This window comes from Rhagoletis pomonella, unplaced genomic scaffold (genome assembly GCF_013731165.1).
Source record: "Rhagoletis pomonella isolate Grant_MI unplaced genomic scaffold, Rhpom_1.0 Rhpom_scaffold_00911, whole genome shotgun sequence".
Lineage (NCBI taxonomy): Eukaryota > Metazoa > Arthropoda > Insecta > Diptera > Tephritidae > Rhagoletis > Rhagoletis pomonella.
Genome location: NW_023459465.1, coordinates 1 through 26,637, shown reverse-complemented (window position 1 = coordinate 26,637; position 26,637 = coordinate 1). Strand labels below are relative to the sequence as shown.

Sequence of the window (26,637 nt, the reverse complement as noted above, 5' to 3'; positions counted from 1 at the left end):
TCCTCACGGGTGTTGCGCAAAATCAAAGAAATTAGCAAACCAACTGGTGAGCCTGTAGTAATTAACCGTAATCCCCGCAACCTGGAACGGCTGCGTATTGCACATAAGCCCAACGGATATTTTTTGGAAAAACCTGGCCGCTCGTTTTGGCATAAGTTAGAACTCAGCATAAGTGGGCGATATGTTACCGCGGAAGTAAGACACTTCGAGAACGGACCCATTATCGGCGCTAGTACGTCGGAATGGGCGATTAAGAAACATTTATACAAAACGTCTGACACTCCTGCCTTTGTAAATCTTGCTCGTGTGCTGGCAATGAGGTGCCTACAATCTGGTATTACCGAAATGGCCTGCAATATCAATGCGGTTGCTGGCGGTAAGGTGGACAAATTCCTAAAAACTTTAGAAGAAAACGGGTTAAAGTTACAGGAACCTGAACGCTTTGTCGCACCATTGCCATGGGATGCTGTGCGACATGAGAAACCGTGGGAAGTGTTGGAAGATCATTTAAAATCCAATCAACAGCCAAAGAAAGATGTGACAACAAAGAAAGAATAGATTATTTACAGTTTTCGTTAGCAATAAATTGTTAATTTTATTTTAACTGAATGTATGTTTTTAATTCATCGGCAACACATTTTCCAAAACAATGGACCAAAACCTCTCACAAGTTCCGGGAAATTTATTCGTATTTGTCCTTGATATCCTTCCACAATTTCTAGAAAGATACAATGTAGATTACATGGTCAAATGGGTAGTCTTACATAATTGAGCAGGTGCGGATCACAACTTACTCCTTTATTGACAGACTCGAAAATCGTAGTGGAAGCCACATCAAAAGCGCGTTCGAAGAAAAACACAGATGCCATAATACCCACGGCATAAGTGGATGTCCTTTTGAACAATGTATTGTAGATAACCTTCATTTTTTATAATTCCAGCGTTTTTCAGAGGACACACAGAAATCGTTTTACCCACTCACACAGTCAATTGTCGAGTAGCAGCTGTTGGCAGAACGAGTATCAAATTAATGACAGTAGGTAAAGAGCAATTCAAAAAATATCGATAAAATATAGATGGACAATGTAAATCGATTGTGACAATAAAGATCAAAAATAATAGGGGTCTTCATCTAAAGTGATAAATTGATAACATTTATCAGTTTATCCGCATTCTTGCATGAACGCAACTTGCAAATAGTTGCATAAAATTATTTATTATTTAACTTATATAGCTAGTTACATTTCATTCTTATTTCGTACATTGTGCTCATTTGCTTTTTACGTGTTCGTAGCAATAGCCACCAGCTGGTCCGGGACTAATTTTGCTGAAATTTATACATTAATCCACCAAAAATGTTTGATTAAGGGCCGGTTACTCAATGTCTGGTTAACACTAATCTCTGGTTAAACATCTTTATCGACGTTACCGACTCCCTGTTATATGAATGGAGTCGAATACGTCGATAACCGGCCCTAAGTGTTAAACTTTAGTTAAACAGATTTCCATACAGTTCATTTATCAAAATGATAAATTTATCATTTAATCAATTTCATCAGCAGTTTACCAGGGAAATGTTTAGTAGCGCTCACATCGTTTTTGGGGTGGGTGGCGGAGGGGGAGAAGGCGGGGACCCCCAAACGCCCCCCCAGGGAGGGGGACAGTCCCCGCTTTCCAAAAAGGCGTAGTCCCCCCTTGGGCTCCTCCCACAGTCCCCTAGGGAAAAGTTTGAAAAAGGGGGAAAACGGAATTTTCTTAGGCAAACTGAGCAGATTGAAGTGGAATATGACCCAACTAACAGAAACCATGGGATTTTTTAATAAAAGAAATTATGCCAAATTAGATATCGGGTGATTTTGAATAAAGAATAAAAAAGTTAATTAAAAAGAGAAAAAACAAGTTTTTATAAAAAAAAATTCTTTTTAACAAATGTATTTTTGCGTTGGGATTATAACCCTCAGGCAGTAGAATTCTCCTTTCTGTGTTGCCAAAGAAAGGGGCTGAACACCTCTTGCAGAGAACACCTTTCTGCGTAGGCGGCCTTCGGCCGCACTTAGGGATTATAACCCTCAGGCAGTAGAATTCTACTTTCTGTGTTGCCAAAGAAGGGGGGCTGAACACCTTTTGCAGAGAACACCTTTCTGCGTAGGCGGCCTTCGGCCGCACTTAGGGAATATAACCCTCAGGCAGTAGAATTCTCCTTTCTGTTTTGCGAAGAAAAGGAGCTGAACACCTTTTGCAGAGAACACCTTTGTATTTTTTTAATGCTTACTGGGTTGTATCCTATCTTCTTTTGTCCCTCATTCTTTTGCATATTTTGGAGTTTGACAACTGAACTCCACCATTTAATTTGCATATGCAACCAAAGTCAGACGCGTGATTTTGAAGGTGTTTTTATTTAACGAATTGTGATTAATTGGTTAATATTAAAGTCATAAAGCAAGTTATAACTAATCGAGTAAAGTGTAAAGTGAAGGGGAATACAAAAATGTATTGGTGAAGTGACTGCTTTAAGGAGAATAGGAGTGATAAATGTACGCTCATTTCCGAATTTTACAAAAAAGGGCATATTTCAAACCCAATTTGTAAATAAATTAGTGACCAAAATTTACAAAAGTGAGTGTTAAAATAATGCGTAGACCCTTGACTACAAGTATGTGGATTTTTTTTTTGGATCGGGCCACCCCTTTGGACGGAATAGCCCGAAATAATTGTGAGCGCTACTAAACCCCACCCGTTTATCACTTTAAATGAAGACCCCTAAAAATTAGAATTTTCGGTTACTTAACCACTTAAGCGAGGTTTACACAATCAAACATATGTGACAATTTCGCTTGAGGCGAACATAACAGTCAGAAATCGAAAATGATTGTTAACCAGAGAACATGTTTGTGTCGAGCGGTTGGTTAAGCGTCGGTAGCCATTACACCATGTTATCACACATGTTTTATCGTGTAAACCCCGCTATTCATTCGAATGATTTGAATTCTTGCCAACGATAAAAAAGTTTTCGTTAAATTTAGCGAGCTGATCACTGAAGCCAGAATTTACAGTTTATGCTTCATCGACGGAATCTTGAAAATACAATTGTTACGACTTTCAACTTATTTTCGTGTAAACAAATTGAAAACAAACATTTGTGTGTAAAGCCAAAGTTCAAGTGCAGTCAGGCACGCTATAAAATGGTAAACCGACGTTTTACTTGACTTTGAGGATCTTTTGATTCATGAAACTTTATAAATGAATTATAAACCTTATAAAGTTATAGTTATTTAAACATTGTAAATTAGCTGTCAAAATATGTATGATAATAATTATGAATTATATATGAATTATTCATGATACAAAAATTAAAACGTAGTTTTACTTCTTCTTCTTATTCGCCATTGCTCCCATTTGACGTAAACTGTGCTTGAAGAAATTACAGAAAGGTTATTTACATAAAAAAAATTTCAAATATTATTCAAAAAAATATATTCATAGCAAAGAACGTAAATAAAAAGAAGGGACAACTCGTTATAATTGTGGCGAAAGTGCGCAACAGGGGCGTGCCTTCTCTTTTCATCCAATCAAAAAACGCACCAGGGCAAAAGAGAAGGCACGCCCCTGTTGAGCACTTTCGCTACAATTATAACGAGTTGTCCCTTCTTGATATCTACTCATTTACATATTTCTAATAAAGTTATCGGTTTAAATGAATAACGCTATTGAAAAAAATTTATTTACTGGCTGTATCCACATGACCGAAAATCATGCTTGCGTTCTACTTTTTTCTTTCGCATCGGGATAGGGTTTTATTAACAGGGCATTTGGGAGCATACTTTTTTATTTGTAAAATGTCGCCAAAAAGAAGGTTAAAGCTTTTCAGACTAAATTTGTACTTTCCCCTAAAATAAACCATGTTTCAACTCTGAAGAATTATGCGAAATGAGAAAATACCTGTGAAACAACAAACACGATAGTTGAAAGCATGCGAGATCTTGCAAATCGCTCGGTATGCGAGAAAGAGTATGCTTCGTACTTTTTGCGGTCTACACGAGCGGGATCTCGCATGCGTCGTCACACAAGCAAGATTTCCCAGCACGTGAAGATGGCCGGATATACATACAGGCTGCGTTTCTATATACATTCCAGATGATCCCATTTCACAGCCAGAATAAACAGAATGCGTTTGAAATATACGTAAACATATCATAAGGAACGTTCTAAAAAACAAGTAAACAAAATAGTTTATTCCAAACGTTCAGAATGAATAAAGAAATGCAGCCACAATAAGCAGAGAACGTAAAGTAAATATACGTTCTCTGGCAAAGCCACACAGTTTCACCTGGCATCAGCTTTATATTCAACTTCACGATTGTATTTATCGATTTTTAAATCGCTTTGTGTGCTATTGTGAATGATTTTTATACTTTTCTCCAGCACTTTATCATTGAATTCCCTTCACTAATTTTAAGATCACAGAATCTGTTTTGAGTTATAAATAAATCAAACAAACAAGTTTCAGTCAACCCGGCAGCTAGTTATTATATATACAGTTAAAACATTAATAATTTCATTTATTTTGCTCCTATTTGAATTGAACAGTGATAAAACATGGTTGATTTAACTGATTCATCATCACCATTCCAGCAAAGCATTCCCAATTTGGCATTCTATGTACCGGCTGTTGTTGTTTTTGGGCTGGCAGGTAAGTGAATGGAAATGAATTAGATTATATCCTAAATTACATAGCAATATTTGCCATAAACAATTATATGCATGCAGTAATAATACTTTATCAACGTTGCGCGTCTGTGCTAGGATGCTTCTCATAATTGGAAACCACCTGCCAATCAAAAATAAAGCCAATAAGCATTACGCTAGTGTGTTGTAGCCGAAAACCGGTTGTTTTCTTTTTCTTATTGGATTCTGCGGTCATTCACACTATAGTTTGTAGAAATAGCATGTTTTTTAATTCTTTTTATTCCTTTGATATTGAAATATTTTCTCCAAGATCATAGATATGTTTTAAGCAATGCAAGTTCTGCTCTTATTCCATCGTAGTGAGTTCTTGCATCTATTTGTCTGATGATTTGTTATTTGTCCTGCTCGATCTCTATATTTCTTATCACTTCATTCATAGGCTGCAGTTTAAGTATACATTTAATTAGTTATAGAATGTATGAAATAGCTTATTATGGCTACAAAAAATTAGCGCTATTCTGATATCTTTAAAAGATGCTAAACTTGAAACCTAAATGTTTTGATCGTGAAAAATACATGGCGGTGGTCTTAAAAGCGCAACGCGGCTGTTATAAGTCAACGCGTTATTGCTATCAATATTCGATTTTTGAATTGAAAATTGAATTCAGACCATTAATGGTCTTATCTGTACACATATGCACATGTATGTATGTACATATGTACCTGTGTACATGCACAGTATAACATTTTCTTGCTCAGATTTTAATTTTAATAAGTGCTGCATGCTGAGATGTGTGAACAGACATATTTAAGCTGATAAAGAGTGCCGTTTATTTAATATAAAGGTCGAACACATTGCCTACAATCGCTGCGCCTTTAAAGGCAGAGCTTTTCCATATCTTATCACAATTCATTGATATGTATGTACATACATATGTATGTACATACATACATATGTATTCCTTCCTTTTAATTTTGTGCTCATACCAAAAAATATTTTTTTTTGCATTAAAAACTTCAGCGTCCTACATACATACGTATGTACATACAGCCATACTATTTATTTATACACTGTGTTTGCTGACCATCGCACGCGTGTTGGTGGTCAGCAGAATGCTGACGTTGTCAAAAAGTCTGCACGGTTCAAATAAATAATAAATACATAGTTATTTATTGTTTTTGAGCTGATTAGCGTTATATTTCTTTGCATTTTGCTTAAGCATCAGTACATGCACGTACTGTTTTTGCTTTAAATACATAGGTGCATATCTATAAAGCACAATAAGCCAATACGTCGCCTGACCCTTAATTGCGAGCACATTGATTTTAAAGAAAATCAGTACATTGGTAAATGAACTACTACGTGGCTGTGCTTGCAAGAATTGTAATTATTTATTAATTGTAGTAAGTGTTTTAATTGGTACAGTGCTATAAACTTAGTGGAAATTGAGAAGATATGTACATGCGCTTGTTCAAAAACATTAATTTGGCATTGGTGGCTGATTGTGATCTGTAGAAAGGATGGAATTTTTATTTTTTTTAATTTATTTATAACTACAAAGCTAAATTGTAATCGCTAATTAAAAAATCTAGTACATATTAATTTAATCCTAAGGAATGTAGTGTTTATTATGTTCCGCAGACTTTTCGGCCTTTAACTTATTACACATAAGATAAACATGCGTTAAAAAATAGATCGGAAGATTCAAAAGTTTAAAGTAATCATTAAAAACAAAAAAAAAAATTCGGTTACAAAATATTAAAAAAATTCTCGCAGCCGGTAGGATTCGAACCTACGCTCCCAGAGGGAATCTGATTTCGAGTCAGACGCCTTAACCACTCGGCCACGACTGCTTGCTGGCCGCCGTTGCTTAAGTTACCATTTGAGTGAGCTGCTTTCGCTAGCGTTTTATCTCTTGTGTATATTATAGCGTAATACCAGCACTGCCAGACGATAGCAAATGAAAATTCGCTAATATTGATTTGCTGCGGGATTTTTTTTCGTTTATCAAATTCAAGTTCAATTCACAATAATAATAACAACACTTTAAATAAACAGCTCATGTGTATTGAAAATGCACTTTTTAGTTTTGTGCATTGAAATTTTAAATCCGGTAAAAATTTATATACGTACATATCGTCGTTTAAAGTAAAAAATCGCGTATGTGAGGTTTCATAAATTATTTTCTAAAGAGTTAAAACACTTATATTTCAAAAAGGTTCTCTTTTTTTATAAAGAAATCGCATTTCTGGCTAGTATATTTCAGGACGAATGGATAGCGATTGAGCCCAGAGCTTGTGTGAGCAAATCCAATTTTTGGCAGCAAATGTAAGTTACGCCGTTTTTCACTTTAAACGACGATATATCAAGCCCTAACCGCCAAATAAACGTAAGCGACATTTTTTTCAAAATTTTCTTTTTGACGCAGAAATGTATCTAGATGCTCTAGGAATATTTCTGCATCAAAAAGAAAATTTTGAAAAAAATGTCGCTTACGTTATTTTGGCGGTTAGGGCTCGATATTATTTTAAAATAAGAAAGAGCATTACGAGGGAGTTTTATTTTTACAGACGTATTGCTAATCAGATATCCTATATAATATATTTATCACACAAACGTTACACCATTTTACTGTTTTTGTAATTTGTATGATCGTACGATGTATTCGTCCCTTCCTCCCTGCAAGCACATCCCACTTGAACTCGATACATCTGTATATGTATACCAGGGTGGTCCAAAAATAAATGCGGGAAACAAATTTAAAATGTTAAGCTCTCTAGGATTTTTCAACGCCCATGAAGTTTTTCACGTGCATACATGCATATTTTATATGGGAAAAAAACACTTTCGTAGAATGGTTTTGAGGCAGTTCTAAATAATTTTTTTCGAACAAAAAATACGGGTATTTTTGCAATCCATTTGGATACATTCTAGGGGGTGAGAGCTTAACATTTTAAACTTTTTTAGACCACTCTAATATGTATATACTTATGTATGTATGTATAAAATAAACGAATTTCTTTCCTTTAAATAAAATATTTTTGTTTTTCCAATTTAAATAATAATTACCTAAAGAAAACAAACCTAAATAAAAATCCAATGTACTGTAAAATAAGTATTGCCTTAGAATTTCGTTAAAGTGCCAATTAACAACATCTCTCAAACAAGTGCTAAGCGTATTGCATAAGGAATATCTAACAAACGCAAGCAAGACACTTTTGACAGACAAATACTTTGCTCACAATGGCTGATGATCCGGCAAATCAAAAACAATTTGCCGAGGATGTTGCAGCACTTGCTGCTGCCGGTTCAGGTGACCACCTTGGCGATATCGGTGGTGATTATAAAATGCCCAGTGTTGATGAGGTTTGGAAGTTGATCGAACAAATGGAGGGTATTAGCGATGAGGAAAAGGCGAATTTGAAGGAGAATCTTTATAATCCACAAGAGGGCACAGCTGAAGATTTTATGCGACGCTATGCACAACCGGGTCCGGTGCACTCTTCCTGGGACTATACGATTTTCTTTGCAATGATTGCGGTTATCGTGCTCGTATTTGGTAAGCCAATGAAAATGGAAAGATTGTATGCCATCAACCAATTTATTTAAAATTATTAATTGGTATAAAATTCGCAACTTATAAAAGGCAGAAACATATTAAATTTTTAGTGAATTCGAAATTGTGTACAAAACATTAGTAGGATTTTGGTAGAAAACGATTATTTGTTAGGATAACGACAGGATATGTATGTATAACAATTGTGACAGTTTTTCTCTTGTTGGCTAATTTTGTATGTATGTATGTATATTTGAACTCTCGACTTTCAGTATATGCATATACATACTATGTCCATTAGGGTGGGTCGATTCTTTTTTTTTTTACAAAATCGCATAGTATTTTCGGAATTTCGAGCCTGCACATGTTCAAATGAAAAAATTACCTTTTGACAAAATTCAACAATATTGAGCTTGAGGCCGTTATTTTAATGAAAATTTTAGGGGAAAACACAACAATTTACATTTTGGTAGAAGTTATAGCTGCTATTTCGGAGATCACCACATCTCCTCATCAGACTCCTTCAACGGGGACAACAAAATTATAATTTTTTCATTCCTTGCCTGTTTATGTACAATGAATCCTTTTCTTAAAAGTTCTCTATATAAAAGGTCTATATTTTAGTTTCTGACATTTGTAATATTTGTTTATTTATGCATTAGTACTTTTTACAAAAACCATATAGATCCAAATTTCAAATTTTGTGCAATATTAAAAAAAAAAACTAACAAATTCTGGCCAAAATTTCGAGCTTCTTGACTCAATTTTTCAGAAATATTTTGAGAACGCAGTTTTTTAGCTAGGACTTACCGGTGATTTTTGGCAATTTTTTTGTGGAAGGTGTTGCTCCATATAAAAAATCTTCGTATGGAAGAAAAAGCAAAAAATTTATAAAAATCAACGGCAAGTCTACTTCCACCTCATTTTACTAATATTGAATGGACTACAAAGCTGTAGACTCAAAATCTTTCTAAGAAAAAAAAGTAACTGAAATTAAGTAACAAAAAAAAAAGAAAAAGTTATAACTTGCCAATATGTGGTGCGTTGTGGGCTGTATTTTTGGGTGTAAATATGGTAAGTCAATTAAATTAATTAAGTCTTGTCTTGTAACGTCATGTTCGATTTTTTCTCCGTCGACTTCACTATTCCTAAGCAATTTATAGTTTCATTACACTGTCTTTTTTTTTCTTTTTTAAACGCGAAATTTCTTTTTTCTTTTAACAATTATAATTAAAATATATTTTGAAGAACGTAAACACGGCACTTACAATTGAATATATTAACAGCTTCATGTCGTTGGCATTTGCATTTTATTTTTAAGGTTAAGTGATTTATAAACATTCGCTCTCAACACTTATTGAAGGTTTATTTGAAAAAACTTTAAATAAACTTAATATTAAAAACAACCTTTTAACGTTTATTATAGCAACTTACTTCAAGTTATTTTTTAAAAATCATTTGCTGAAATGCTTGTTTGTTTGATACAGAGAAACAAAGAATTAAAAAGTCTGAAGTTTCCGAAATTCTTTTAAAACGCTGTCGCTAATAACTTCATTTGTCTCCATAGGCTTTACTCATCGACCATATCAATGCAATAAACTACATGCATACACACATATGCATGTATTCATAAAAACCACTAGTTTGTAGACTGAAATCGTTGTTAAAAGGGAAATCAGGGCCTCCGATAAGATTAATGCACACAAAGTAAAAAAAAAAATATGAGCAAAGATAAAATAGAAATGGAAAAATAAAGAATTGAAAACAACAAGGCGCTCCGACTTCTATGCGGCTATCAGTATTCTTAGCAATTTTGCTCTCCCACTTGCACTTGCTGGTTTGCCTCAAAAAACAACCAGTCGCTAGCTCCCAGTGTTTGACACCGCCAAAAGCGGACGGTCGGGTCGGTCTCTCCGCTTGTTGAACTCACATTTGTTGGCAGTCGAACGCAAACACTTAACACATTCGTACATCAAAGTTGTTTTTAGCATAACTCGCTCGTTGGCGTGTACAAGCCCACAAATTCGTGTATAGATTCTGCTAATACGGCAGGGAGCACATGCTCTGAGCGATTATGGCTACCGGTGGCGGTGAACATCTGCACATAATCGATCAGCTACAAAGCACTGTACAATCGATCATACGACAAATCGGGGGTGATAATAGCTATGCCCAACGCCTCCTCAACAAAATACACGCGCTGCAGGAGAAGGTCGAGTCACTATCCGGGCAGGAGCGTATCGAGTTCCTACACAATGCTAAGGATACCTTGCGTAATACTATCGAACATGCCGAGCAGAAGCTAATGCAATATACGAACTTTCAGCAGGCCTACAATTATTCGATCGTGGCGGCTGTGATATTTACGGTGCTGTTAGTTATCGGTGCGTTGACTATGTGTTGTGCTTAATTGTTGCTTTGAATTTTTCTTTGTTTTAAGTTTGATTGTTGTGCTAATAAGTACACGAAATGCTTTGCAAATTTATTAGAAAAGCTCGCATGTAGGGGAGAACAGTGATTTTCTAGTATCGTTGGGTTTAAAGGTTCATTTTGTGTTAGTTTTTTATGGCCACACGTTCTGTGTATTGGGTTTGATAGACTGTAAAGACTACAAGTGGTTACACTAATATTAGGTTTGTTATTTTTACATTTTCGGGCTGGTTTCAGGCAAATGAGCATAAGTATGAAATTCTCGGATATCAACAGTTTTCAATAATTCGCCTGGAAAAATACTTCGGGCGCTCTTGGGCTAGTAAGAACCAAAAATTGCTATCTCAAAGTGGCTCTCAGTAGCCCGAGAATCCACCAAAGAAACAAAATGGGTAGTTTCGGGCAGTCAGGGACGAACAAAATAACAAACCTATTATAATTCATTGGAATATTACAAGAAGAAATTGTTTGCCCTATGATTGTATGTATTTTTTTTTTCTTTGAAAAAGGCAAGGTTATCGTAATTACAGTGAAAGTTTATTGCTACAATAATACTGTAATTACTTCAGATCATATAAATATACCAACTTTAACTACCAAACTTTTTCAGTTAACTGCGAAAGTACCAGACGTACCACAGTTTTTTTTGCCAGTCATTTTCAAAGCATTTCTTGGCTGGTAACCGAAAAAGGTGAAGACAAACAAAGAATTAACATGCGTGTGTTTTGATTGCATTTCGGCTTTGTGCTCTTAAACGAATAACTTTTAAAAAGAAAGTAGTTTGACGAGTTTTATTGCATGTTTTGTTTTCGGCCTCGGCACGTAGTAGCCAAGTTTTGAAATCACTGATTTGTTTTGAAGCGCACAAAGCTGTGATTTCTCGGCCAATATTTAAGCTCTATCTTCATATTTGTTTAATAATTCATACATACATATGTAAACCTCTAATACATTATTCTGGCATAAAATATTTAGGGTAAATATGTAGTTAGGTAGCACAAGAAAATAACCAAATCCGTATTTTGTAAATTAACAACTTGATCTGGGAAAAAATGGCTACAATGTGAGCAAGACCCACCCAGTGGATACTATCAGGAGCTGAAAGCACTGCCAAGAGGACATCTTGATGGTCGAGAGGCCTTCCAATCTGCATATTGTTTTCTTTTTATTTTCTATTGAGTGACCCAAATTAAAGGCCTTCTGATATCCATCATACTCCCAGTAGATAATTTGAGGAGCTAAAAGCCCTTCCAAAAGGCCTTCTTGATATGCCTTTCGAATTTACAAGACTGCGGTTTCCAGATCGCTTAGTTTTTGCAATGACAGTAAACAAGAAATACTTTAAAATAAAACCCAAACTTTTATCGAAAAACAAATGTATGATAATTCCCTTGGAAAATGCGTTTATTCTTTGAAGTATTAAAAACGTGTTGTGAAATAATATTAGAGTTATTAGATGGATGAAATTTAAATATTACAACGTGGGTATTTCTACTATTATATAATTTGAGATATTTTAATGCAAATAAACAGCCTGCTGTGCCAAAAAGTTATTATTGAATTTCATTCCATAACACCCAAGCTATACAACTATCCTACCGTATTCTGCTATCACGACTATAGTTAAATTAGAGCAGAAATAAAATATAACATCTTTACATAAATTATATTTCATATTTGTATAAATAAAATATGTGGGGTGAAACCTGCATGTAAAAGCTAGTGCTAAATACTATGAGCCGTTTATTTTGAAAGTGGCATAAGTCACCTCATATCTCTTGTACTGTGCAGGGCTGCAAAAAAACGGGGCGGTTCAGTTCAGTGGTTCGCACCAATTAGAAAAAGCTTGTACCGGTTCAAGAAGCGGTTCATGAGTATTTCTGAACCGCGGTTCGGTTTGGTTCAAATGTTCAATTTTTTGAATGCCAAAGGATACAAATATTATAAAAATATGATAGATCTACGTACATATATAAAAATAAAAGGCTTTGTTATTTAGATCAAATTCAAATATCCACGTGTATAGTGGTGGAAAAATAAGCGCGACATTTTCAAAATTTTGGCAATTTTTTATTTAATGATTAATGTTTTAAGTATAGTGCATCTTCCAATAAAAACCTATCAGCTCCAAGTTTAAAAATTCGTGCAAAAATTTTTCAAAGCTTCATCCAACTTGCAAACTTTTTAATAAGAATTTCTGGAAAAAATTTTAAGTTTTAAGTTGATTTTTGGCAATTTTTTTAACGGATTCTCTTCCATACATGTTCAGTGCACGCGTGATAATGTGAACACTGTAAAATCTAAATACCCCAAAATATGAACACTTTTTACAAGCTTTTATTTAACTTCACTTGTATGTATGTATGTCCTAGAATTTTGCAATCAATATTTAACAAACTTCCCGATGAGCTAGATACTTGAAACTTCAAAATTAGCTCAGAACCCGAAAATCAGACATCTTGGATTGTCTGAAAAAAAGGAACAAGTGTAACCATGAAGAAAAAGTAGAAAAAAATTTCTGAGGAGGTACATAACGCGTTTCATTCCTGTGAATGAAAGATTAGTTTTATTGAAAGAATTTTGGTTTAAAATTAACACTTAAAATTGTTTTGATAAAACTATTTCTGTACTCAGTTCTTTTTTGAATAAAACCATTACATTTTGTTTCAAAGATGTAAATATCCATCTAAAAATGCATATTTGGGCTAAAAGAGGGATATTTTTGTCTTAAATATGACATTCGCAAAAGTGAACAATTTCGCTTGGTCTTAATTAGTTCACACATTATCGAGGGTGCACTGTATATTCAACACATTTTTTGTATAAAAAAAAAGAGTAATACACTCAACAAACAGTTATTTAAAATCAACGCGATCACTGCGAAATTATAAAAATTTCAATAAACATATACATATTTAAGATTTGGACAAGTCGTGACAAAAACAACACACTCAGAATTTTGAATTAACACTCAAAATCTAAGCTTAATGTTGAAACCCTCATTTCCGGTAGGTTGAAGCTAACACTTAACCTCATATGTATGTACTTTTATACCTCTGGTCAAAAGAATATGAGTGCGATATTTGACCATTTTTCTTGCGATTCTTTAATCTTCATTATTTTTTTATAAAAGTATGGCTCCTTATATAACAACAACCATATCCAAATATCCAACTTTTTACGAAAAGTAGAAAAAAAATCTACAAACCTCGACAAAATTTCATTATAGTTTCAAACTTTAAATCAGAAATAAAAAAAATCCGAGGATGCAGTTTTATAGCTCATTCAACTTTAATTTAGTATGATAAGTTTTTGATTTTTTTTGCTGGTTATATGCATTTTCTTCCATATGAAAACATTTCAAGCATTTTTTTATATTAGCGAAATTATAACTCACACAGATGCCATAAAATTCAAAAATGTTTGCAGTTTTTTCCATAAAGTTGCATTAGGTTTGTTCGTCGAAAATCCAGCAAGAATTATCCAACACTCAAAATATCAGAGAGTAAGAAAAAATTCTCTCAAATTCTCTCTCATGTTGAGAAACTTGCAAATTTCTGCACGAACGCAAATTTGCAGGAATTTGCAAGTTTCGCTGCCAGCTGGCGTCCACGTTTGCATTTCAAACATAAAAAATTTTTATAGAATTTTTAAAATTCTTTCGGATGGCAGGATATACATGTATATTTCTTGTTGTTCTGACTTTCTTTAACATTCATTTCAATTTCTTCATCGTACTAGCTGTCGGGTTTCATAATCGACTCTGGTTGCAATTGCATTCCGATTGCGAATACCATTTTTTCAGCCGAATTAAGTTCAAATCATTGGAATTAACTAAATTAATTATATCAACAATTATTTACTTCCTTTTTTCATAAAAAAATCGCTCGTGTTTATAAATTTTTAATTTTAACGAACTAATTTATTCAAATTATTGTAGACAAAAATGCAACCATGCGCCACAACCACATGTTTTTCGTGTTGGCAAATTCTTGCTGGCAAAATTTTTTCCAGCAAGAATTTGCAACTTCTCTCCAAGAGAACTGTCACTTTGCTCTCACAATTTTTGAGTGTTGGATAATTTTTTGGTCTGCACGAACGCGATTTCGGCAAAAATCGTGATAATTCGTACAAATTCGTACAAATTTTTTGCTCGACGAACAAACCTATTTTTAGACAAAGTTGTGTACATATAACAAAACTTAAAAAATGCTTTAGTGGATTTTGAAACGACCGAACCATTTTTTGGGTGTGGTTTTCGGTTCGGTTTTAGCATTTCAAAATAATGGTTCGGTTCATGGTTCGGTTCGAAGCTCAAAAAAAGCGACGGTATGAAGAGGTATGAAATGACCTATGCCACTTTCCAAATAAACGGCTCATATAAACTTACACATTCACGTGCATTATAAATAAATAGAAAAGGCCATTCTAGAAAGCACTTTGGGAAGCACTCTTCAGCTCGTCTTGGGTAAGCATTTTAAAAGGAGTTCACTTAAGAAGGCATACCCAAATTGAATTTTGAACAGCCATTTATAATGTCAGAAAAGTAAATAGTATACGAAGCCAATTTGAAAAGTCAGTGACTTTTTGAATAAAAGATACAGTCATGTGAAAAATAATAAGGACACGACATTTTGGCTAATTTTCTTTTGTGGGTTTAATGTTTATTATTATAAAAAATACAGCTCAATATCAAACATATTTTAATTCAAATATTAGATGAAATAATTAACTTAACTCTCTTCGGCGTGCCATAAAATCGGAAAGTAAAAACTATGCTTATTGGCGTACGTTTTAATCCACATAAGCCTTATTTTGCAGATTGTAAATTGAGTTAAGGGCACAAAACTCATTCTAATTGCATATGTAGGTATATGAATTAAAAAATTATAGGTAAAGAGATACTTTATCACGGAATTTATCGCCTAACTTCACGTTAAGAAGGCTTACCTACGAAGCTCTTAAAGAATTGCTGCCTGTATGCCTTCTATTTGGCCATTTCGTATTTGTAATCTACGCTAACGTATAGGTTTATATTATTAAGCATTACAAATGAATTTCAGAATGCATTTTAAGTTGCAGTAAAACATTTGATACGAAACCTTAAATAAGAGCAATTTTAGAAGAACTCCTTCAAAAATGTGATATTTAACTTAGGTAAGCCTCCTTAAGTGAAGCCTTCCTAAAAGGCCTACCGAAGAACGGCTGAAAAAAGTGCTTCGCTGCATGGCTTCTAGAAGTTTTTTTCTATTTGCAATTTAGGCGAATGTGAAGTTCCAACAGCAGTCCGGTTTACAGGATTTAGTCAGAACTTACAGGAAGTCGTTCCTATTGACATAAAACCTGTAAGTGGGAACACATTTGAGAGAGTAACTGAGCAACTGTTCCTAGTCAGAAGTTACAGGATTTAGTCCGGAGTATTTTTTCCTGTAAGTTCATGAAAAGTGTCAAACGATCAGCTGATTTACATGTGCAAACAAAAACTGAAAGCGGTGAAAGCTAAGAACCTTTTATTTGTTAAAAAATGGAAGTAAACAACGAAATATTTGAATATGTATAGATTTTAATAATTATTCAGTGATATTTCAGCTAAATCAGTGTTGTACAAATGACATGTAAACAAACCGACTGACGTTTTTACAGGAAATAGTGCTTTTTGCGTTCCTATGCACTTATGCATCTGTTCTCCTTTTACTCTCATTTGAGAGCGTAAAATTGTAGTTTGACAGTTCCACAGGTTTTAGTCCGAAGTTCAAAGGAACAGACTAATTACTTCTTCTTCTTCTTATTTGGCGCTGTAACCGCCTAAGCGATTTTGGCCGAGTTGAATACTTTCAGAGCTGGAGTGTCGGCGTCCATTCGAACGACATGGCCAAGCCAGCGGAGACGCTGTATTTTAATTCGCTGCACTATGTCCATGTCATTATTCCATCGTCTGTGGTACTCGCCGTCGCCAACGCGCAAATGCCCGTAATCTTCCGCAAAATCTTTCTCTCGAATACTCCAAGAGCCGCCTCTTTGGATGTTGTCATTGTTCATGCTTCTGCGACATATACCAACACGGGCATGATGAGGGACTTATAAGAGTGTGGTTTTCGTACGTCGAGAGAGGACTTTACTCCTGAATTGCCTACTCAGTCCAAAGCAGCACTTGTTGGCAAGAGTGATTCTGTGTTTGATTTCAAGGCTGACATTATTATTGGTGTTAATGCTGGTCCCCAAATAAACGAAGTTTTATACTTTTTAAAATTTGTTAAATTTTTAATAAATTAAGGACTTTAATCTACTTCCGCCTGGCGTCATTTGCAATGACATTGAAAGTAAATGAATTATCTGTTTATTTTGCTTATTTGAAACCGCAATCGTGTCGTTGCTATGTACTCTGTGTGGGCAGGTCCTTTTGCCCTTGGCTTGTCTATCGTCTTGGTTGGGTTGAAGAGAATTGTCACCCTGACAACATGCAATTAGCAAGTTTTGCCATTTTGATTCCACAACTCGTCCAACCCACAGCCATTTGGCGGCTTTAATGAATTTCAATAGGTCATACAGAGAGGGACGGCTGTACTCTGAAATAGTATCTTTAGCTTCATCATTCCGAGAGCTGGGCACAGCTGCGACATAACCTATTGAAGAGCAAGCCGTCCTTTCGGCATGTGCTCCTACGGGCCAGTTCCCTATGCAGAGTGCCGTATGTAGTTCTCCCGAAAACATCTTTATTCGAAATCGTCTATGTTACTCAGTTATATAAAAGGACGGACATGGTGAAAGAGTGATTTTTGTTCGTCGAGATGGCGCTGCTTTTCAATTGCCTACCGAACTCAAACTAACACCTGTTGGCCAGACGTATTGTTTGGTTGAACTCCAGGCTGATGTTATACGCGGTCTTTCAAAGTAGTTCCAACAGTTACGTGTGTTGAGGCTTTTTGTGTGTTGCCAGGAGATACTTACAGCGCTCGTTCTAATATCGACAATCTGCATACGGAAGCAGCATAGCGCGTTTCTTGGATATGATGCCGCTGCAATTAGATGGGCAGCTCGTATTTCCAACTTCAAATTGAAGAAATCGCATGATAATGAATCGCCTTGTTGCCTACAATCTCGTTTGGTTTCGTACGGCTCGGAGAGGTCCTTAAACGGAGCTATAAGATGTTTTCTTTGCTATCCCAAAAGCAGTTTTAAAATCGGCGATAAGATAGCATGTGTAGAGTTGCTTATCCAAGGTAAAAAAACCTGAGGTATATAGAGAAAAATGGGAATTCGATCCAAGATATGAAGTTTGTGTAGGTGACGTGGTTGTTTGTAGTGTAGTGTTAACTCTCGAGAATCTTTTAATACCGGCCGAAACCGATTTTTCATGGGCGAGAAGGAAAAGAGAGTAGTAGTTTATTGGAGCAATTTTAGACGCCGAAAATTCGGTATTTGTATGTCTCCTTTAGTTTTCGCGTTTTTGAGAAATTGCATCCAAACTTCAATCGCGATTTCCCAAAAACTGCTGTAAGTAACATATGACAATCTTTTACCTAGGGTACAGGCCCAATAACATCCTCGTAATAGTGAGAGCCAAGTATAATTTTTTCTACATCGCTTCGCAACTGCGCAGAAGCACATGCCGGTAAAGAAAGGAAGTTCTTCGTGTTCTAGCGCGATTAATTGCCGTAATTGCTTTATCATTGCATATGCACATTATTTATTTTGTTCTATGCGTAAAATTTAACTCAAAACTTGAAAGCCTGTTTGAAATTCTGAGCTATGGCGTTCTTCCAGCAAACGCCATTTCATTTTATTTTTATTCTTCCAGCAAACGCCATTTCATTTTATTTTTATTACAACGCTTCTCAACTTGCAATGTTGTATGGCCAGACCACCATTTATACTATAAATGTAGCAAAGCTATTTATGGCAAATTCTAGATATCAACTTCGTTGTAGGCATCATATCAAAGAATAACAATTAGAAGACTATAGATGCCGCCCCGCCAGAAGAAATTAAATATTTCGCCTAAATAAATGCACGATTTACATACGCTACAGCGGAAATGGACGGCACGCCATTTATTTAAATGAAATTTACTGCTGCTATATGATTGTATGCACATATGTTACCCCTATTGCGAGTGTCGACTCGTACTAGATAAGCGACTGTTTGTCGATTATCGATTATCCGTGGTATTTTAAAAGTCGTTTTCTCGTGAGTGGGAATAGAAAATTTGGCGAAACTATTACAAATTTTTGACTTGTCGAACGCACCTACTTATATTAAATTATCAGGAAACATATGGTTGCAATTTTTGTAAACAAACAAAATTGCATTTTCCGAGTTTTGGTATTTATATGCTTTTTGGCTGCCTGCTATGTGACTTTATGATAGCGCCAACTAGTTTTTACTTCTAGAAATGTTCCTGGCGAACATTGAACGTTCACTTTCCTTTTTTCTCTATGGAGGCAACATGAATTTCAGTTTGTTTACAAATAAAACATAAACAAAGTCAGCTGGTGTGTCTTCTTCTTCCGGTTTTTGCAAGTAATTAGTCTGTTCCTTTGAACTTCGGACTAAAACCTGTGGAACTGTCAAACTACAATTTTACTCTCTCAAATGAGAGTAAAAGGAGAACAGATGCAGAAGTGCATAGGAACGCAAAAAGCACTATTTCCTGTAAAAACGTCAGTCGGTTTGTTTACATGTGATTTGTACAACACTGATTTAGCTGAAATATCACTAAATAATTATTAAAATCTATACATATTCAAACATTTCGTTGTTTACTTCCATTTTTTTTACAAATATAAGGTACTTTGCTTTCACCGCTGTTTGTTTTTGCTTGCACATGCAAATCAGCTGATCGTTTGACACTTTTCATGAACTTACAGGAAAAAAAACTCCGGACTAAATCCTGTAATTTCTTACTAGGAACAGTTGCTCAGTTACTCTCTCAAATGTGTTCCCACTTACAGGTTTTATGTCAATAGGAACGACTTCCTGTAAGTTCTGACTAAATCCTGTAAACCGGACTGCTATTGGAACAGACTAATAGGCTAATTTCCTGTTCGTTTACTTTTTTGCCTTTTCATCTCTTTGGGAGAGAATTTTCGCTTACTCTCTTGATTTTGATTGTTGGCTGGTGTTGGCTAATTTTGTTATCGAACGCAACTTGTGTTGGATAATTTTTGCTGACTAAAAGTTTGCCAGTACAAAATGAACGCTTATCTTGCATCAAAATGAACGCTTGCTCTCTCAATTTTTGTGTGTTGGATAATTTTTTGTCGTTATCGAACGCCATCCAGTAAAAATTTGGAAAAACTATTACAAATTTTTGACTTGTCGAACGCACCTATAGTCTTCTGTTCTTTTTTTACTGCAAGTTGAATTATTTAGTATCTATTCCAAAATTTTATACAGACAAGGCTAAAAAGTAGAAAATAAAAAGAACTTTTTAATATACAACGCTTTTATAAATGGACTAAAAATTAGACAATAATATTTCTCAGTCCCATAGAATTTGTTTTGATAACTTTTGATTTTGAAATTTTAGCAAGTCATTATAAACCATTTATGAGATTGAAAATGAAAAGCGTGGCGAGCATGTAATAAGACTTGAATTGATATGAAAAGTAATACATATATGTATGTATGTATGTGGGTATATGAATAACGACCGCTTAAAATCGATCTCAAATTTGTACTTTCGCTATAGAAATTTTAGGTCTATGTTATGTAGTTTGACTTTTGTCAATTAAATCTAATGCCTTGTATTGCATGCGCTCCACGTTTCTCGTACCCATATTTGTATAGTTAAATATTTGGGGTATTCACAGCGGTGTCATAAGTGTCGTATTGTTGTATGTAGTAAACTTTAAACGCCTAATAAATATATTAAAGAGGTTCGAAAAGTACCATCAAAGTCATATTATGAAATTTTGCAGTATTAAAAAATAGTTGATTGGCGTTTCACGTACTTTAAACATTTATTTAAGCTTTTAAAGCTTACGACATACGACACTTACGACGCCGTTGTGAATCCCTCAATTGTGTTTATTTGGTGACAAAGAGATCCAAGTCATTTTAAGTCATGAAGATGTGTTTACGGCCTTACATCCAACTTCACCGAAGATTCCGTACTTAAAATGGGAAAATTTAACTCAACTTCTACCATTTATTCCACCTATTCAACAAGATTTTTATTTAAACATTCCCCATGAGAAAAAAGCAAACAATAAGAGTTCTAAGAAGCAAAGTCAAAAGACGATTATAGAGTTCAAGAAGAAAATACAGAATCAGATCAAGCTCACGGCAGCGCTGTGTCAGATTACGATGATTAGATAATATTTTAGTAGAGTTAATGTAGTATATTATAACATTTTTACATAATAAAATGTAGATTTTCATAAAAATAAGCTTTTCCATTTATTTTCTTACAGAAATTTAGCTAAGTAGGTACTTAGAAGTAAAAGGATCCAAGTGACACAAAAAAATATATTTCAGTTTTTTCCATCTGCAGTAAGCATTCTTTGAATTAGTTAATTAACCTGCATTCATTTAGACAAGAATGGTTCCAAATGCATTTACCCAGAATTTACAATAAGTAATGAACTTTAGCCTTAATTATCTCAAAACAATGTCAGACTTACTTAGATCCTTTTGATTCTAACCCCTTCAAATGGTTTATAATGACTTGCTAAAATTTCAAAATCAAAAGTTATCAAAACAAATACTATGGGAATGAGAAATATTATTGTCTAATTTTTAGTCCATTTATAAAAGCGTTGTATATTAAAAACTTTTTTTTTTGTATTTTATTAATTTAGTCTTACCGTTCCTATCAACTCTTATAAATTAATTTTATTTCTCTTAATTTATTTACAGCGCTCTTCGGCTACAAATTGTACAAGTCGTTAATGGAGAAGGAACTGAAGAGGCAGGAGAAACAAAAAACTAAACAAGCCAAAAAATCAAAAAAGACAAATTAAAGTAGACGATTTTAGATAATACATATATACAATATATATACAAATGAAATTGCGAATTAAACATTTGAAACTGGAATATGCCAATTTTTCTTCATAACGCTGTTAACTACGCTGCAGTTTGATGACATGTAAATGCAGTCAAATTTATGTGATTGCGTGCAATTAAGTAAATTCTGATACAGTAATTTGTAGTGTGTTTTAAAAACTTATATGTAAATGCAATATCTATACAAATTGGCTATGCAACAAAAAGACATACATACTTACGTAACTAAACTTATACATATGTTTATAATTGTAGTTTCTTGTAGTGGTTTTTAGCGCGAAAAATATACATTCGTACATGCACAAATATTTAATCAAATAATGAAAAAACGCACATGTACAGCGTTGGTTTATTGTAAGAACAAGCATGCATGCATACGGCCGCGTGTAAAATATGGATCGCCGATGTTTGTGAACTGCGCTGTACTTCCTTTCGTTTCCTTTTTGAGCGCCAATTGTAAACAAAAATAATGTTCACAGAACTTGTAATTTATAGTATATGCAATGCAATTGGTTACTTAACAAGTTTTAAAACCCAAAACAATAAATACGCATTACAATGTATTACGTAAGCAGTATATAAAACATTTGATTTATTTATTGACCCATCAGAAATGCGTATAATGTAAGTATTCAACTTGTAGTGATTTCTGTGTCGTCCAGCACATAGAGTTGTCCATTTGTACTATTAACCAATGGCATCGCACCGTCGTCCACTACTAGTAGCATATAATCCTCGCCGCTGGTTGTATTTTGCAAACCGTCCATATTAATAAAGACTTTCTCATCTGACACCCCCACTCCAGGAAAGCTGGCTACATTCGTTTCGAAAAGTACATCATTCATTTGTGCGGCATTTTCACATTTAATTGCTCCAGTTCTCATTGCTGGCTGGTACGCCTGCGCTTCTCTTTTATTTTTTCTTCCTAATTTTCGTTGGTATAAGGCATTTTTCTTTCGCTTACTCTTTGCGCTATTTTCGTTAGTTTTTTGGGGTCGCAGGGAATGTTTATTTGCGATGTGTCTATTGAGTAGATAACTTTCGATGAATGTAGCATCACAACCATCAACAATAGTATCCGAGCATCTGAAACTGTAACAGAAAAAAGGTGTTCAACACATATATAACTAATTATTTCTTATTTGGCAAACACTTACGGCCTTTCATCTTTATGCCGCTTAATATGCGAACTCAATGCGTTTTTACGGCCATATATTTTCGGGCAATACGGACATTTGAATTCAGACTTTTTCAAATGAATAGCAATATGAATTTCTAGTGATTTTGCGTTTTTTTGTTGTGAAATTACATTCGCCGCATTTATAAACTGAGTCTGGATGAAACTAAAGAGTGAGAATAAATTTCGATCATTAAAGTTCTTTATGAAAAAAAGAAAATATGCTGGCCACTTTAGCCTTTTAAACTTACATTAACTTCATGTAATTCCTTTTGTGAACGATGAAAAAAACCTTTATTACAATGTTCGCAATAATATCTGCATTCACTTTCGTGCACCACTCGCATATGAGTCTCCAAATATCGTTTGCAGTTAATCACCTTTTCGCAATGCGTACAAGGCACAGGCACGTGTGAATAGTCGATATGATCTTGCAACGCCTTCTCATTTTTGTATGCGCAGGAGCAATGCGGACAGAATATATTCTCTACAAGGCGAATAGTTCATTATTAGCAATTAGATAAAACCAGCGAATTTTAATAACTGTTACATACTATTATTATGCCTTCTAGCCACATGTACGGCCAATGACATTTTTGTTGGACACACTTTATCACAAAATTGGCAGATAAATTCAGATGGTCGACAATGTTCAATATGGTTTTTTAGTTCATTAGAATTCGCAAGTTTTTGATTACATTTCGGACAAGTATTTGGTTTGTGTAGGCGATTCTTGTGTCGTTGCAGAGCAGGCCATTGAGTATAACACTCTTCACATTCCTGTAAATTTTGACGTATAAGTTCATTATAACATATGCATAATAGTAAGTATAAATAAAATAAATTTTGTGCTTACTCCAACATCACACATAAGAAGTCGCTTGAGCGGTAGACTTTCTAATGAGCTTTTCTGGTTTTTATGCATTGATATCATATGTATGCGCTTCGCTTTTAGATTATCAAGCTCTTCATTGCACACAGGACAGCAAAATTTTCCATTGTCGTGCAAGCCTGTAGCACGATGATTTCTGAGAGAGTCCTTATTTTTGAAATCTTGTGCACAGAAATGGCATCTATAAGCTGCTATGAGTATCTCCTCTTCAATTTCACAATCAAAGCATTCCGAGCAGGAGTCTGAGGTATGCTTCTGTAGTAAGGAGAAAACTAAAATCGAACTAAATAAAATAAACTTGGTTTTCTTAGATACCTCAAGATTCTCTTTATCACTTCCAATCAAACCACAATTCGAACAGATGTACACATGAACCTCGGCGTCAGTATCATGCCATTTAAGGTGATTTTCATAGATGGGCAAAGTAGGAAATATTTTTGGACATAAGTCACATTTGTACTCAATATTGGTATGGAAATCCTCCTAAAAATTATGTGGTATTACTTAAGATAATTAACAGGAAATTTTTAAAGCATACTTTATGTTTCAACAGCAGTCGTTTAATATGATAAGATTTGCTGCATTCATCACACTTATATTTTGGTTCCGTTTCATGTGATTTCTGATGTGCGCCGAACGTTTCCGTATCTGTAAATATGCGATCACAGCTGGCGTGGCCACATTAAGCACGTTAAATCATTTGCGTAAGTATTAAAACAGTAACAATTAAATAGCATTGCTATCTTTTATCTTACATCTTGCATGCCAGTTTTTCTGGTGGATCATGCTCATAATTGACATGCACGAAAAATTCATTTACATCCGTGAAGTCTTTGTTGCAAATCAAACACACCTTAGACCGCCGCTCAGTCAAATGAAATTGCAGGTGGAAAATAAATCTTAAAGCAGAGCAAATATATAATTTTTGTCGAATGATATTGCAAATTAAAAGAGTATTTACCGTTTATGTGACACAAATTCTTCTTTACAATATTGACAATAAGATTGCCTGCAAGCTTTTCGGGCTAACTTGTTATAGCAGGAATGTTTGTTGAGATGATGAAAATTTGAGTACCGCAGATCGCAATAGGGGCAAGTGCCATATATTTTTAAGCTAACGAATCCACAATTAATTAGTCAGGTAAGGGTTGTTGTTGTTATTATTGTAGATAATGGTACTATGCCATGAACCAAAAATACAAGATCACGCCTTCTTCTTAGTAGCCCGTTATAATCGCATTTAGGAAAAAAGTTGGGCGACATTGAGATTAGCCGTTTGTTTACATTTGTTCGTCGTTTACAATTTGGTGGTGGCTTCTTACTGCAATTTTCTCAATTTTCGCTTGTGACAACGTGTGCACACATAAGGTAGAGAATAATTTAACACAACGACATGATTTATAGAAGAATTTGCATAATAAAAATGATTATTCATGCGTTCAACAATTACGCGGTTTTTGCGTTCAACAATTACGCGGTTTTTTTTTTGTTCTCTTCGTTTACTTCTTACAACAAAGATGGCGTCGAGATTTCAACAGCTAGAAAATAACTTTTTTCTTTCTTTCGGGAAGGCGTGATCTTGTGTCTTTCGTTCATGGTACTATGCGACGGTTTAATTATGCCGCTACAAACGGTTTATGCAACACCGTTATATTGCTTACCTTTCTAAATCACCGTGTCGTAATACCAAGTGCCTGGCAAGTAAATCCTCATTTTCAATAACCACATTACAGTCCTGCAACGGGCATGTATATTCATCAAACTCATTCCTGTGTAAGCTAATGCAGTGCTGTAGTAAATCTTGGTACTCTTCAAACTGCTCGGAGCAAATCTAAAAAAATTGATAACATTTAGAACGCCCTCTTCATGTTCATGCTCCAGCAATCCAAATAAATACCAGACATTCACTATGCCATTTGAATTCTAATGAACTAAAATTACTCGTAATGGCTTCTTCCAAATATTCATTAACACCGATCGTGTCGGCATCGTCCGTTTTGAAATGATATTGCAAGTCTGGATCATCTACAAGGAAAAGAGGTTAGTTATGGACACAACATAAAATTTCCCCAAAGAGTTATTGGGGAGGGATGCTGATGTGGCAGTATTTGGCCAGATATAAATCTGGGTCATTCCGGTTATGTACACCCGATTGTCGTGGAAACGAAATTCAACCACGTTGTTGTTGTTATAACAGCATACATATTCACCAAAGAACTTTTGGGGTGTTGCTGGAGTGACAGTCCATGGTCAGATATTAATCTGGGTCGTTCCGGTTACGTAGACTTGACTGACGAGGGTGCAGTATACCCGACCAACACGTGCACACGCTTAGTTTGAGAGAAGACAAATTCAAGGGTTTAAGCTTACCTTTAAGATAGGGGAATGCAAAATTTGGCAGCGCTTCATCTCCACTTTCCAAGCGTTCAATTTCATCAAATTCACTTGTATTTTCACCCATTTCTTCAGCTATCTGTGGGGTTTCTCCCCTCGCTTCCCCTGTAGAAACCGGCGATGACATGGATTCCTTGAAGTTCTTATCGCAACGCTATTGAAACGTGTGTCGAGGATCTGCCTTTCTGCTGTTGATTAGGATTTGTAAGTGTTCTACGTTTTCCACAAATTTTGTTACAAAATTTTTTGGCATGCCAACAGTCGCGTGCAAAGAATTACAATCGATAAAACAGCTGATTGCCAAAATTGAAGGCGGCATCTATGTGCGAAGTTTGTTTTAGATCGCAGGGTGTTCACTCCACTGCATTTTTTTAAGAATTGTTGAAATTTTATTATAAGCCGTTACTATAATCTCGAAGGGCGTCAATTAAAAACCAAGGACATTCCCAGTAAGAACCCTATCTGTTAACTAATGCGTTATATACGCCTAG

The 26,637-nt window shown here is 34.9% G+C and overlaps 3 protein-coding genes, 1 non-coding gene and 1 pseudogene across 9 annotated transcripts; 2 read left to right on the top strand and 3 right to left on the bottom strand.

Annotated features, from left to right (window-relative positions):
- Positions 1 to 6: 6 nt before the first annotated feature.
- Positions 7 to 604, top strand: LOC118751673 (39S ribosomal protein L18, mitochondrial-like; the record flags this gene model as incomplete). The annotated part of the gene is made up of 1 exon (XM_036486485.1): positions 7 to 604. A coding segment is annotated over one exon (552 nt), but the record flags the coding sequence as incomplete, so codon positions are not given.
- LOC118751674 (cytochrome b-c1 complex subunit 9-like) lies at positions 575 to 1,021 on the bottom strand. The gene is made up of 2 exons (XM_036486486.1): positions 795 to 1,021; positions 575 to 718 (listed from the first exon to the last, which is right to left on the bottom strand). Exons 1-2 carry the CDS (start codon positions 924 to 926, stop codon positions 683 to 685), a joined length of 168 nt encoding a protein of 55 aa, XP_036342379.1. The 5' UTR covers positions 927 to 1,021; the 3' UTR covers positions 575 to 682.
- Positions 1,022 to 5,988: 4,967 nt separating this feature from the next.
- Positions 5,989 to 21,713, top strand: LOC118751676. Of its 6 annotated transcripts, none has more exons than XM_036486487.1 (3): positions 5,989 to 6,090; positions 7,815 to 8,246; positions 21,534 to 21,713. In XM_036486487.1, exons 2-3 carry the CDS (start codon positions 7,931 to 7,933, stop codon positions 21,635 to 21,637), a joined length of 420 nt encoding a protein of 139 aa, XP_036342380.1. In that variant the 5' UTR covers positions 5,989 to 6,090; positions 7,815 to 7,930; the 3' UTR covers positions 21,638 to 21,713. The 6 variants fall into 6 exon arrangements, with proteins under 6 accessions (XP_036342380.1, XP_036342381.1, XP_036342384.1 ...); XM_036486488.1 differs by having other exon boundaries at positions 6,021 to 6,090; positions 7,763 to 8,246; XM_036486491.1 differs by having other exon boundaries at positions 6,030 to 6,090; positions 7,856 to 8,246.
- Trnas-cga lies at positions 6,459 to 6,540 on the bottom strand. Its single transcript has one exon. It is a non-coding gene; the product is annotated as a tRNA-Ser (tRNA).
- A 529-nt stretch (positions 21,714 to 22,242) lies between the features above and the next one.
- On the bottom strand, positions 22,243 to 26,417 carry LOC118751675 (annotated as a pseudogene).
- Positions 26,418 to 26,637: the final 220 nt, after the last annotated feature.

Excerpts from the sequence above, each read along its gene's own strand:
- LOC118751674 (XM_036486486.1), bottom strand. The coding sequence starts at position 926 with ATGAAGGTTATCTACAATACATTGTTCAAAAGGACATCCACTTATGCC. Across the intron at positions 719-794 it reads TCGAGTCTGTCAATAAAGGA|AAATTGTGGAAGGATATCAA; the intron begins GTAAGTTGTGAT and ends GTATCTTTCTAG.
- LOC118751676 (XM_036486487.1), top strand. The coding sequence starts at position 7,931 with ATGGCTGATGATCCGGCAAATCAAAAACAATTTGCCGAGGATGTTGCA. Across the intron at positions 8,247-21,533 it reads GGTTATCGTGCTCGTATTTG|CGCTCTTCGGCTACAAATTG; the intron begins GTAAGCCAATGA and ends ATTTATTTACAG.